This window comes from Equus quagga, chromosome 1 (genome assembly GCF_021613505.1).
Source record: "Equus quagga isolate Etosha38 chromosome 1, UCLA_HA_Equagga_1.0, whole genome shotgun sequence".
Taxonomy (NCBI): Eukaryota; Metazoa; Chordata; class Mammalia; order Perissodactyla; family Equidae; genus Equus; species Equus quagga.
Genome location: NC_060267.1, coordinates 130123829 through 130137665, shown reverse-complemented (window position 1 = coordinate 130137665; position 13837 = coordinate 130123829). Strand labels below are relative to the sequence as shown.

The 13837-nt window shown below is 48.7% G+C and overlaps 1 protein-coding gene across 1 annotated transcript in view; it reads right to left on the bottom strand.

The window, feature by feature from the left end:
* Positions 1-13837, bottom strand: part of ARHGEF3 (Rho guanine nucleotide exchange factor 3) — a 284344-nt gene that overhangs the window by 246718 nt on the left and 23789 nt on the right. The window contains exon 2 of the mRNA XM_046674001.1: positions 2030-2122. Coding sequence (XP_046529957.1) covers positions 2030-2091 — 62 coding nt within the window. The 5' untranslated portion in view covers positions 2092-2122. The remainder of the gene's footprint in view (positions 1-2029; positions 2123-13837) is intronic.

Below are 13837 nucleotides of genomic sequence, written 5' to 3'. Positions count from 1 at the left end.
AGTGTCCTGTTAATCACATGAGAGGTAGCTGTGAGGTTGTGCAAAGAGCCAGAACCAGACCCCAGAGACTGAGACCAAGGCTTGTCTCTGTGTGAACTCGGACAGTCATGTCATCACTCTAGGCCTGCCTGCTTACAACTGTAATGAGGAAGAAGCAAATGATGCCGTGAGCCTAGGATCTCTTCCAGCCCTAAGGTTTTTATGTCTCTAAAAGATAATGGGGGGGACAGGGGGCTCAGGAAGGCCTTTGAAATTGCACTCTGCCTGCTTTTAGAACGAGATCTAAAGTTAAGCATTTCAGGGTAGGGTGACTGATCAGGTCTATCGGGCACAAGTGAAGAACGTCCTCTCCTGCCACAGTTCAGGGGGCATGTTATCCTCAGAAAGTACATTTACTCCCTGTGATAAATATGCTCACCCAGGAAAACCCCTTTCTGGAGAAGCGCTTTGGATGAACGCAGGTGAGGCCGCCACCCCCGCTGTACACCAGAACACAGGGGCTGGGGATAGGCAAGAGCCCGTGTTCATATGCTGGATGGGGACAAAATCCAAAGCCACCTCTCCCAACTCCTACATTCTCCTCTGGGAAGACCACGGATGTGGAATAACAATTGAGTGTGCTTAAGGCAACCGCAAACATGGGCGTGATGGCTCCAGAGCTGTGTCCACAGGGAGAACTCACCACTTGGCAAGCGTGGGACTGTTGGTCACTCCAAGTGGAGCAATGGGAAGGAGCTCGGGCTCCACAGTGTGAGAGTTTTTGCTGTTTGGGTTGGTTTTAAATGAATTTTTGTCCTAATATCACCTAATGGCCATAATGGGGTAACAACACAACTCCCTACCTTATAGGACCACTGGAGAATTAAATAAGATAAGTAAACCACGTGATCCACACAGAGCCTGAAACATGGTAAAGACTCAAATTGTGGCTCCTGATGATGGTGGCGGTGGTGGATGAAGCCACCCGAACAAAGTAGGGAAATCCAACCGAAGGCTCTTCAAAACCACCTTGGGGATCAAAGGAGAAGCAGGTCATCCTGTGATGAACTCTCCTAGAGGAGCTTCTAGATACTTTCCAGAAGAGAAAAGGAAGTGGTGTCCACTCCTGGGAAGGACCAAGGCTGCCCAGATGCCCTGGGCCTCATGATAGGTCACCGAGTTCCTGTGAGGACAGAGGCTCACCGGGGCTGCTGGGAGATAAAAACAAGTAACAGAGAGACCTGAGAAGATGAACTTCCCAGGGTAAAGAGATGGGGAAGGAAATTACAACCACGGAGAGATACCATTGTTCACCCAACAGACTGGCGAAAACGAAAAAGCATGAAGAGCTGAGGTGCAGCAGGAGGCGGGAAAACAGGAAACGCAGTACATTGTTGACAAGCGGTCTTTAGAGAACAACTCGGCAATATTTATTAAGATCTTAAATGCATACACAGGACGGCCCAACAACTCCACTCCTCAGTAACCACCTAAGAGACCTACCTGCCTGTGTGCTCAGGAGGCATATGCCAGAAAGCACAGCACAGCACTGTCGTAAGGGCAAAACACAGAACCCACCTAAAAGGAAAACACCACCACCAACAGGAAAACAGCGGGATAAACAGTGGGATTCTCATACCATGGATACACTATTCACTTCGTGGCACTATAAAAACAAGGTAGATTCACGTGTACTGTCTTGAGAACATTTTAAGACATATTATTAAATTTTATGACAAAATCGTCTAACACACTTCTCAGAACGTATCCCTGCTGTCAAGCAACACATGAGTGCAATTCTGTACCACACTCGTTCTATTTACACCAACTCTTCCTTCTAAGTTTTAGAAAAATTCCCTCATACTTAACAAAGGTATCCCTCCTCTGGTGTCAGAAATTAGAGATATGAAAAGGGGACACATGAAATTTTGCTATCTCCAAATTCTTGATGGCCTCTGACGACTTATACAGACTTAGAGGAAGTCTCACATTGCATTTCATTGCTGCATATAAAAATTTTTTTAATTTTCATTTTTAAAGATATTTTTACCTTTCCTTGTTTTCTTCCATTTCTCGGAAGACACACTGATTCATTACTGTGGAACTGTCCATAGACACAGTGTGGCAGGCCCAAGTCTTCTTTCTGAAAAAGTAAAACAACCAATATATAGAAACTGGGTGTATTTATGTTATAAACACACACAAAGCTGCATTAAATACATACAAGGGGAATATGTCAAAGGCTACACAGTGTTCATCAAAATCCATTCTCCTCTTTTTCCATAGTAACTCAAGTTTTATCAGGGACCACATTTCCTAAGCATCCTTGCAGTTAGGTGCAGCCAGGTATCTGAGTTTACAATGGAATATGAAAGGAAGTAATATGTGCCACTTCTCCATCTAGGTCTTAAGACATGGGCATGTCTTGTCCACTTTTCTACTGGTTCCCATTGGCTGGAACTCAGCTCCGACCATGCAGATGATGACAACACACTTGGAAGTAACAGAGCAACAAGATAGAAGGCACCTGGGCCTGCAACTGACTGCATGGAACATGGCCACTCTCTTGCCTTGGAACTACTGCCTTAGAGAAAAATGCCTTTGTTCTTTAAGTTACTGTTTTTATTGGGTCCTATTTTTATGGCTAGTTAATTCTCATCCCTTTTGGCACTATGATTAAATATTCTCATTGGGGCCCTTCTGAGGGTGGGTTTGGTTATTCAGAGTTTGAGACATGCTGTGTCTATAGAGACAGGTGAGGCCAAACTCTTTTACGTCCAATCTTGGTAAAAGTGCATGCAATTTCAAGTAGGTACTCAATCAGTGTTTGATGAATAAAGAAATGTTAACAAGCATGTAATAGCTTCTCATGTGAAAACTCTCAAGAAGAGGGCACCAGGCACAGAATTAGGAACCCTGGGATCCCCAAGTATGAGCTGTGAGCTTCACTTCACAAAATGACTACTTGGAATGGTAAAATGCCATGCTAATGGATGTGATACCCAGGTTTAAGGATTCAAGACTATGTGCTTAGGAGAGACAGAGACTAAGAGAGAGACAAAGGGATAGAGACAGAGAGATAGCACTAGAGAGAGAATATTCTGATGGGTGGAGGATTCCGCCCCCCATTCCACTCCCTGAGCATTTGCCCCAGTGTGAGTCTGAGATATGACTCTGAGGTTCCCGCTTCAGTCTTGGGTACTGTATTCCTCATCACTCGGGGGGTGGTTTTAGCATTAAAAGATAGATTGTCTTTCTATAGCATGACTCCAAACACAAACCAGCTACTTCACTTGGTGTCAACCAAAGAAACAGCCATCAGTTTCAGTGCTAGAAGAACTGTTTGTGTAGACCACATCGAGGGGATGGTGTGTTGGTCTCCAGCCTGGCGTCTTCTGGGAAAAGAGGGTTCAGGGTAATTTTAGTGTCCGTGATCTGCCTTGCTGGTGCTGTCTTTACGGCCCAGGTCTGCTATATCAGCTGCTTGACTGTTGATCATCACAGGCCTTCTTGGCCGAATCTCCCACTCATCCTCCTCCATCTGCTCCACCACGGGTCTGGCCTTCCTCCCAGATCAAAGCACCATTTAGATAAACTCTCAGATCCAGGTGAGCAGGACCAGACATCCGGGACCCCTGCCCCACAAGGTGTTGGCCAGAGTCAGTGTTGGGGAGAATCCCCAGCCACATCCCCCAACGCTACTGCTCTTTTAACTTGCAAAGAGATATTTTTAGCATCTGGATCCCTGTATGGGGCCACTGCTCTGGCTTCCATCAGAGCTTAACTTCATCAGCTGAGGTATGTGCGTTATGGAGGGGCCCAGAAAAGGCAAGAGGGAAGATGTGGATCCTGGAAGGAGGGGAGATGGAAGGGTAGCAGGACTTGAGCTCAGAGTCCCAGAGGTGCCACTGCATCCCCACCATAGAGGGAGAGGGGAGAAAGCAAGAAGCCCACTCTAGGGTTGCTTCTGCAGCTGCGAACAGCTCAGCCCACTGCACCTCAGCCTAGAAACCAGATTTACTCGGCATACGGAGCTCTAGTGCCGCACAGTAACTACTCAAGGGGATCTGACACCTACACCCCAAAATGATACCAACAGCAGGACTCTCCTCAAAGCCACACTTCCTGAACAGCTGTGAGAGGTCAGAGCCTGCCCTCCAAGGGTCCACCAGCTGATTCCAGGTCAGGGCTTTAGGATTTTCCCTCCTGGTATTGAAGGTATTCTGCAGACAGCCATCAGTAAACCATTGCCCTCCAGCCTGTGGCTAGAGGAAGGGATTTGGGGCACCCGTCTCTGTACCCCAGCACTGAGGCATGCCCAAGGGCCAGGCATGGAGAAAGATTATCTCAGCGAATTCTCACGACAGCCCTAGGAGGCCAATACTGCCTCACCATATGAATCAGGGAACTGGGCACAAAGATTTGCCAAAGGCCGTACAGACAGCAGATGGTAAAGCTGAGACTTGAACCAGGCGTTTGTTCTGGGAGTCTGTGTTCTTAACCATTGTATTGTAATATGCATGGCAAAGCTCAGTAAGGGTTCAGTGAATGAACTTGGTTTCAAAAGCAGTTTCAGGGCTGTGGGGAGACAGTGTCTCTACGAAGCCCTAAAGGGGTGGACCACGAGCCTGCCCTCACCCGCCCTGGATGACAACCAAGGGGTGCTATTCTCAGACCCCTCTCAAGGCAGCCACTCCACCCCCTAACCACTCCAAACCCGGGATTTCCAACTTCTGTAAAAGGAATTTATGCTTAATACTAGTGTTGGTAATGACCAAACCACGGCTGACTCAGCACCTCCTATCTGTGGGCTGTGACCTGGCAGCTCTCACACAGAGCCTCTCATCCACCCACAGCCCCGCAGGAAGGCAGGATCACACCCAGCTTACAGACGGCAAAACCAGAGCCAGAGAGGCTGCAACAGGCTTCAGGTCACAGCACTTGGGTGAGGGCCGTTTTCTAACTCCGAGGAGCTGGCCGAACGGCACACCATCCCCACCAGTCGCCTGGGTTACTCAAAAAGTTACGAAGATAAGTGCTGGTGTAACTCTTCAGCCAGAAAGTTTTATGTTAATCTAAAGTTAATCACATTCCCAATCCAGTCACTTCCATGGAAGAAGAATTTTAACTCTCCCCAGCTGGAAACTCTGACACCACCACTTCCTCATTCCTCTCCTCAGCTGGCTGGATCAGCACCGACCAGCATTCGCTGAGCATCAACCTCCTGCAAAGTGTCCACTGGATGTCAAATCCTGCTAATTCTTCATAGAAAAGTACTTCCTCTCAGGAAGCACCAAGTGTTGGTGAGGGTGTAAAGCGACAAGAACGCTCAGATCCTGCTGTTGGTGGAAGCACAAAATTGGTCCAACCACCCTGGAAGCCTGTGGCAACAGCTACTCAACTGGCATTTGCTCCTAGGAACATATGTGCACCAAGAGACATTTTCTAGAATGTTCTCAGTAGTACTATGCATAACAACCCTGTATTAATTTCCTACTGCTGTTGTAACAAATTACCACAAATTTATGGCCTAAAACCATACAAATTTATCATCTTAGAGTTCTGGAGGTCAGAAACAGGTCTAAATGGGCCAGCAGGGCTGCATTGCTTCTGGAGGCTCTGGGAGAGAATCCATTTCCTTGCCTTTTCCAGCTTCTAGAGGCCACTTGCATTCCTCGGCCCATGGCCCCTTCCTCCATTTCAGAGCTAGCAATGTAGCACCTTCAAATCTCTCTCTTCTCTCACCTCTGCTTCCCTTGGCACATCTCATTCTCTGAACCAGATCCTCCTGCATCCCTCTTATAAGGATCCTTGTGATGACATCGGGCCCATCCAGATAATTCAGGATCATCTCCCCGTGTTGAGATCCTTAACTTAATCATATCTACAAAGTCCCTTTGCCATGTAAGGTAACATAGTCACAGGTATTATCAGTGAATGGTACCCCCCAGGACCAGGGATCAGGTCATGGCTATCTTTTGGGGGTCCATTATTTGGCCTACCTCAAGCCCTAAACCAGAAGCAACCCAAATGCTCATCAACAGTAGAATGAATGAAATAAACAGCAGTAGTTCACAGCAATGAGAACGATGATCTAAAGCTACATGCAACAACAAGGATGACTCTCACAAGATGATGCTGAGCTAGACACGAGTGCTTGCTGGACAAGTCTGTCTGCAGAAAGGGCAGAACCAAGAAAACTACCCAAAGCCGTTAGCTGTCAGGGTGGCAGTTGTAGGGGGAGCAGTGGCTGGCAGAGGACACGAAGGGGCCACTGGAGTGCTGGCAAGGTTCTGTTCCTTAATCTGGGTGCTGCTCGCACAGGTGCATTCAGTTTGCAAAACTCCATCACGCTGTACAATTATGATCTGTGCCCTTTTCTGCCGGTATGTTATGCTTCAATAAGAAGCTTTAAGAATTTTATAACAATGATTTTGTCTATTCAAGGGTTTTCCCCCACTCCACCCAAGTACTCAGTAATCCTCTCAAAGAATAAAGTTGTTCTGTGTTTGTTTTCTATAAATCAATACAGCGATGCTAAATTTCCCAACTTGGCATCCTCATCCTACCATTCAAGGTCAATAGTTATGAAAATACAATAAATGTATTTATAACTAAAAAAGCAGCAGCAGCAGCTTCTCTGTCTCTCTCACCTCATTTCCACTCCATAGGCATGTGTCATTTCCCCTCTGTATGAAGCAGATCCCAGCTGATCTCAACACCCCCCATCCTGCCAATTTCTGCCCACCAGATTGACTGACCTGGAATGTTCTTCTGACACCTGCGGCATGGCCCTTCCTCTGTCTGTCCTTCACTCCTTTCACCCACCTGACACACCCACAGTGAGCCCCACCTCCTCCCAGGGCTCCCCCCAAACTTCCGTAGGACTTGCAATACACACTACACCATTTGGACTTACTTGCTGTCATGTGTTAATTGCCAATAGTATCAAGCACCTTAGTCTCCTCTCCCCAAACAGACTGCAAACTCGCAAGAACAGAAAACTTGCACATTCCATTCCCTCCTTGTAGTTCTGACTGCATGGGAACTTCTGATGCTGATTAACAATAACACCTACCACTAACAGCCTTTGCTGAGCACCTGTCCTGCATCAGGTTCAGAGCTCTTCAAGCATCATTTCATTTCCTCTTTCCCACCCAGTGAAGTGGGTGCTATCCAGGTCCCTCTTTTGAATAGGAGGAAATGGAGGCACAGAATGGCTAATTAACTTGCCCAAGGTCCCAAAGCTCATCACAGGGAAGATGGGATTGGAACCCATGCACTCTGGTTCCAGAGCCCGTGCTCTTGACCCAGACCCGACTCTGCTTCTATAATGCCCCACCTGAATCAGGGGTTAGGCATATCATTGGTGCTTAATAAACACTTTGACATGCTCCATCACCAAAAAAAAAAAAAAAAAAAAGATATAGTAAGAAAAAAAAAGACCCTCACAAGTACACAAATAACAAATCAAGACTCTGGACCAAATAAGATCTTTTCAGCCTCAGATCTCAAAAGAGGACACACCCTCTGGAAAGAGTTACAAAACCTCCGCATATTCCTCGCTCTGTATCATGCTTGGCATTCGGGGGGCTTTATAAACATTTATCAATAAACAACAGCCAGGGTTTGTCCTCTTGGCTTTTATCAGAACTGGGAGAGAGCTGAGTACACTTTTTTCTGTCTGCCAACCTCAGGGCTGAAGCCAAAGTCACAGCTGAAAGCTGATTGGACGATTTAGTCCATGACCACAAGGTCTCAAGCCCTCTGCCCCAGATGACCTCACCTCCCCAATGGCCAAGAAATCTGACCCAGAGGCCTTGGCTGGAAACAAGGCCACCACCCTTGAGGGCTGCTGTAGCCACCAAACTGAGCCAGAGATAACGACAGCAGCAGCCATGCCATTGTGAAGACATCACATCGGGGCCCACGGTGCTGGCAGCTGGCTCTAGCTTGAGCATTCTTGTCCCTTGAGGTCCGCCTGCAGTCAGTTACTAAACGGTGCTCTGGCTGGTGTGGACACGGCAGTGCATCTGTGCCATCCACACATGCTCGTCCTCCCACAGATTGGCTAGAGCATCTATGTGGATACAGATGAAAGTGCCTGTGCCCTAGGAGCGTGCAGACTACTGAGGAGATGCTGTTTTTAAATGGCTGCCTCAGAGAAGGGACCTGAGACTGGCTGGAGGTTAAGGCAAGCTTCAGTTACATCTGTACCACTAGCATTTTTACAAGAATTAAAAAAAAAAGTGTTTACGTATTATAAGATTACTAAAATTGTCTCAAAGTTTAAGAAAAAAAACCACTGACCATTACAGTACAATGTGATAAAGGAGTAATGGAGAGATGTACAGTTACATGGATATCAGCACCTACATCAGCCTGAGGGAATCACGGAAGGCTTCTCAGAGGAGGTGATGCCTGGGCTGAGTTTTGAAGGAAGAATAAGAGCCTGCCAGGCTGATAAGCCAGGGCTGCTCTGGATAAAGGGCACAGCATAAGTAATAGGAAGGAAGAGAGTGAGAAGGAGATGAAGGAAAGTATGAGGAAGGCTGGAGTACCGCTGGATCTCATCTCTGTGGCCTGTCACCTCCAGGTTAAATGAGACAATCTACACTAAGGATTTAGCCAAGAAGTTGTCCTCAATTACTGGTTAGTGTTATCTATTTTTATTTGTATTTCTACTCCACCCTTCCTGGAAGCCAGACACTGTGGAGGTCATGAGGGGTTGTTGGGGCAAGAACTTGGAAACGAGGTCCCCAGAACCACCCACTGAGAGACATTTTGTAAACTCAGCCACCCATGGCCCCTCAGGCTTTCCTAGAGCCCCCCTAGTGTCTCCCTAGTGCTCCTGCCACACTCCTCCCTCACTCACATCCCACTGATGTGTACACATGTGTCTCCTCACCTGCACCGGGTTTTGTGACACCCCAACAGCGAGCACACTGACAAATACAATACTTGTTGAATGGATGAACAAATTCAGCTAACTGCCCTTCTCCATTCTAATGAAAGATGGTACACACCTGATGCAGAAGCAGGACACCACAGAGGTTACCACTACACAGCTGAAGAAATAAAGTGGCCTCCTGGGGAGTTGGCCACCCGAGAATCACAGAAGAACAAGGCTCCAAGAGGCAAAACCCCACAGCACCCACCCAAGCCCTTAAGTCATAAGGAAGATATATGCTAGAGACCCAAGATTCAGGGGCTATATATCTAGACAAAATATCACGATGCCCCAGTGATGAAACGGATGCAACAGGCCAATGCCATTATCACCCTTGCTCCAACAAGTATTTCGAACTTCACTCTTGTCAGGCAGCCTTCGGGTTAGGCAGGTGGCTCTCCACACGGCTTATTTACATGGAGGGGCTGACCTTAGCCCCTCACAGCAGCAGGGGACAGTCCAGGTCTCACTGTATATGTAAAGGCTGGCAGGGTTCACACGGCCTCCATCGCATGCTTGTTTGGGAAGGAGTGGAGAGGTGGTTAGGTCAGTGCTCAGGGTCTCATCAAAAGTCTCCAGTCTTCCCAGTGGAAGCTCAGATCCCAGAGTCTAGAATGCGGGTTTGGTGGGGGGACACCACCAGTGGTCAAGTCCTGTCCAGCTCCAGGCTGCCTGTCCTTAGGCCGAAGGGTATTCTGATTTCCACAAGGGCACCACCACGCCTATGTGATTCTTGGGTAAGTTCTCATACTATAAAATAGTTCCATTGCAACAACAACAAAAAAGTCTGAAAATCCTTGCTTTATGTAAAACCACTCCCACCTGCCTGCCCCTCTCTAGGTCTCTCCAATAACGTCTTGAATGGACACTCAGTCCACTTTTGTTGATGAACAGAGAGCATGCTTAGCCTTTCACGGGGGACTCAAAGGTGGGAGAGAGTAAGACACAGTGGTCGGAGCAGACTGGGGTCTCCCATCTGTGCTGTCTGCTTAAGATGGACACTTCCCAAGCAGAGTCCATCTGAGGGAGGGCACTCAGGCTGCCCAGGGGTCTGGGAACCACAATCATCATCACCATTGTCATCACTGTCCTCCTCCTCACCACAGGCAACAGTGATGGCAGCCTTCCTATGTGCCAGGCACCCAGCAGAGGGCTTCAAATGCTTGATCCCACTTGACCCCCTCAGCAACGTCACGAGGCAAGCACTCTTATCTCCTTCACACAGATGAGGAAACTGAGGCAGAGAGGGGTTTAAGTGACTTGTGCAAGCTCACAGGGCTAGTGAGTGGAAGAACCAGGACACAAACATAAAAAAATAATGATGCTTGTCCCTCCTCCCCTAAACAGAAGTCCAAAAAGGAGATGACAGTTATGTAAAATGGCCCTAGAAAAGATTGGCCCTCTTGCCAATTTTCCCAACTAGGGATAAAACTGGATTTCTTGGGCAGGGAAAGTTTTGCTGACCTGATCCTTCCCCACCCAGGGCATTTGTTAAAATGAACGTCAGAGAACTGACACACATCCCTCTCACTAACTCAGCTCACAGACCGCAGTCCAGCATGCCTCAGCCACCATCATTCACTACCTGAAGGACAAATGCGTAACTACAGCACACTTCACACCCAAAGAGTGCTTCAAAACACCTGCAAAAAAGGTGAGTCTCTTAGAAGCCCCACTATAAATAATGTTTCAAGAACTGTATGTAGCTAGCCACTTGGAGACAATTTAAAATTCAGTGGAATCTGTGGGGCTCTAGTTAAGGGGAAGAGATGACCAAGACATATCAAGGACCTACTCTGTACCCACATTCAGTCACACAAGATCCCCAGGAGATGCACACTGTTATCCACATTTTACAGAGAAGAAAACGAATTCCAGCTTAAGCAGCTTGGCCAAGCTCCAGCGGCTGGAAGTAGACAATGGTGACTGAGCAGCTGGGTCTGTCTGACTCCTGGGTCCAGGCCTCCAAACTTCCAATATCCCACAGACTCTGGCACCTGAGTAAGTATGCAGCCCGACTACCCTAGAAAACTCTCTGGCCAAATCTGAGCTCCATCTCTGTGCTCTGATCCCAGGTGTCAGCTGAGAAAGACCCTGCAAAGGAGAGGACCAACTGTAGCCTTCTGACACTGGAGGGCAAATTCTAAAGTTAGTGAGAAAATCCTTCAGGGTCCACAACTCCCCTGGAAAGCCCCTCAGGAAGGTACATCTTGGAGAGGGGCTCCACTTCCTCAAGGAGCCCAGGATGACCCAGCGCTCGAATAGGTGGCTGTGTGTTCAACTGCACTCCAGGTGAAGTCGGTGCTCAGGACAGAGGGAACATGCAGACCTGTGACATTCAGACACACACAGGGCTGCCTGTACTGTTGGAACATGCGGGGTTTGGGGCCAGCTTGAGAGACCCACAGATTCACCACTGCCAATGTCCCACTCTCTCCAGAACGCACACTCACATAAGTGGAATAGCAGAATTAAACCATTGTTCCCTTTTTCTAGGAGCTCCTAGTTTAGTTTACATAAGTTAAATGCAAGAGAGATGTGATTCCATGATACCATAATTCCACAACAACATGATTTGCCATAAGCTACTAAAACATCTATGTATTATAAAAACATTTACAATATAGGCAACCAATCAAGGCCTTGGGTTCCGAAGTTAACACTCCTGGGACTCTAATTTGACCTCCGCCACTTAGCAGCCATGAGAGCTTGGAAAGGACTGCTCTGTGCCTTGGTTTCCCCCCACAGGGGTCATAATGGTATCTACCTCATGGGGCTTTTGTGGGAATTCAATGAAAAAGTGTAAGCAAAGAGCCCAGCATGGTGCTTCCCAAGGGTTAGTGTCCCCTCTCTCTTTACAAAAAACAAAAAAGACAAGAAAACAGAGAGGTTAACAAATTGTCAGAGGTCCCACGTGTCAGTTCCAGAGCCCATGTCGTAGTCGGCACTGTAGGTCTTGGGGAGCTTGAAGGGAGAGGAGACCCCTGCTGGAATGAAGAGAGCTCAGGGCAGCTGGGATGCTGTGCAAACAGGAGGATTAAAAGAAGGGGGAAAGCGCTTCCAGAGAATAGGAAAATACCCGGCGAGGAGCCACTCCAGACCCACCCAGAAGGCAAGATTGTACAGGCACAGAGATCTCAGGAGGCAGTAAACCGCCCCCTCAGCCACAGGGATGAAGAAAGTGGCTTGAGTGACAGTCACCCTAGATGAGCCTTTGAGCCTCCACCCCACCTGCTGGCCCAGACACACAGAGGCTGTCAGCCCACCCAGTACCCCCCTCCCCGATCCTAGGGGCCGAGACCTGGATCTGCTTTGTAAGATCCCATCCAGGATTACAGATCTCTAACTCTCCTCTCCAAGAGGCACACGCCCGCAACACACACAAGAAATGACAATGAGGTGTGAGCAATCTGGAGTCCAGCCAGCCAAGTGATGCGTCCAGCATCGGCCTGGCTCTGCCAGCTACTGAACCTTCACCCACTGCTGGGCAGAGAATTAACCAGGGAGGCACTTCCGACACTGCAAGGGGCCCTCTACCACTCAGCAGACTTGCACAGGTCAAGAGCAAGACTGCGCCTTCGACAAAACCCATCCAGAAATTTGCAGGCAGCAGGGAGATAGGAGTGAAGGAGGACCCTTCGTCTGGTTATAATCATTCCTCTGTGTCCAGGAAGGGATGAACGGAAAGGGGCAGATGCTTCGGGAGGCAAAGCCTGGCACTTAAGCCCTGTGCTCTGCTGGGGTGAGAGCAGCTGCTCCCCAGCACCCCCTTCCAAGGGGCTGGCAGGATGAAAGAGACCACAAACCAAAGCAAATTTGGGGTACAGGCCCCCAAGTTTTGGGGGCATCAGCTGTGATAAAGACACTTGCCCTTGTGTAATTTTTGGTAGCAGCAGAGGGACACTCAAGTTCAGAACCGCTGGGCATATTAATTTCTGCTGGTTGCTGGAGGGAAGCAGCCATGGCCACTACTCAGAAACCCCACCTGGAGACCTTGCACCAAGAAAACTGACCTCACTCAGCAGGGCAGGACGTGCCAGAGCCTGTAGCTGAGAATGAGGGGCTTGCATTTCCATGACAGTCACGGGATGTCAGAGCCAGGAGGACCCACAGTGCTCAGAGCTCACAGGTGTCCTGAAGTAGTGGGCACAGAATCACCCACGCACAGAATCATGCTCTGGCCCAGCTCGGGCCTTCTGACTCAGAATCACCAAGGCCGGGCCTGGGAATCTGCACTCTAAAGACCCACCCACCCACCTCCCCCTGCCCTAGGTGACTCTGAGGCAGCCAGCCCAGCACTAGGCTGCTCTGGAAACTGGATCAGCCCAGCTGGGTTTATCTGTGGGTTTATCTGCGGAAGATCAAAGCCATCTAGTCGATGGTTCATTCATACATTCATTCTGGGAGCCTTTACCCACGGTCGCCCATGGGACTGGCTCTGAGAAGACACGGTTCCTGCCCTACAGGGAGCAGCTGGGTTCATCTGGGGAACGTCTCTGAAATGCACATCTCCAGCCTCCACCACCTGTAATTTGGGTTCTGAGGGATTCAGAATCCAGCAGGAAAATGAAAGCAAGGACTGACAAGAAGAGGAATCTAGAAACTGATAGCTAGGGAGGCAATTCCAAGAGTGAAGCTAGATCCAGGAGGCTGAGGGGGGCTTCATGGCATAAGGGAGGGAAAGATGTGCACTTACCTAGCGCCCACGGTGTGCCAGTCCCTCGACTCCTGTTAATATTCACCAAAACCCTACAAGGGCCTGTCCTCATGCCCATCTTACAGATGAGACCAGGGACGCTCAGGGTGGGCTGAGATGCCCTGCCCGAGGTCCTGATGCCAACATGGGCTGGGCCGGGATTTGAACCCCAGCAGCTGGAGCTCTTGCTTTTTTTTTTTTTTTTTTTTTTT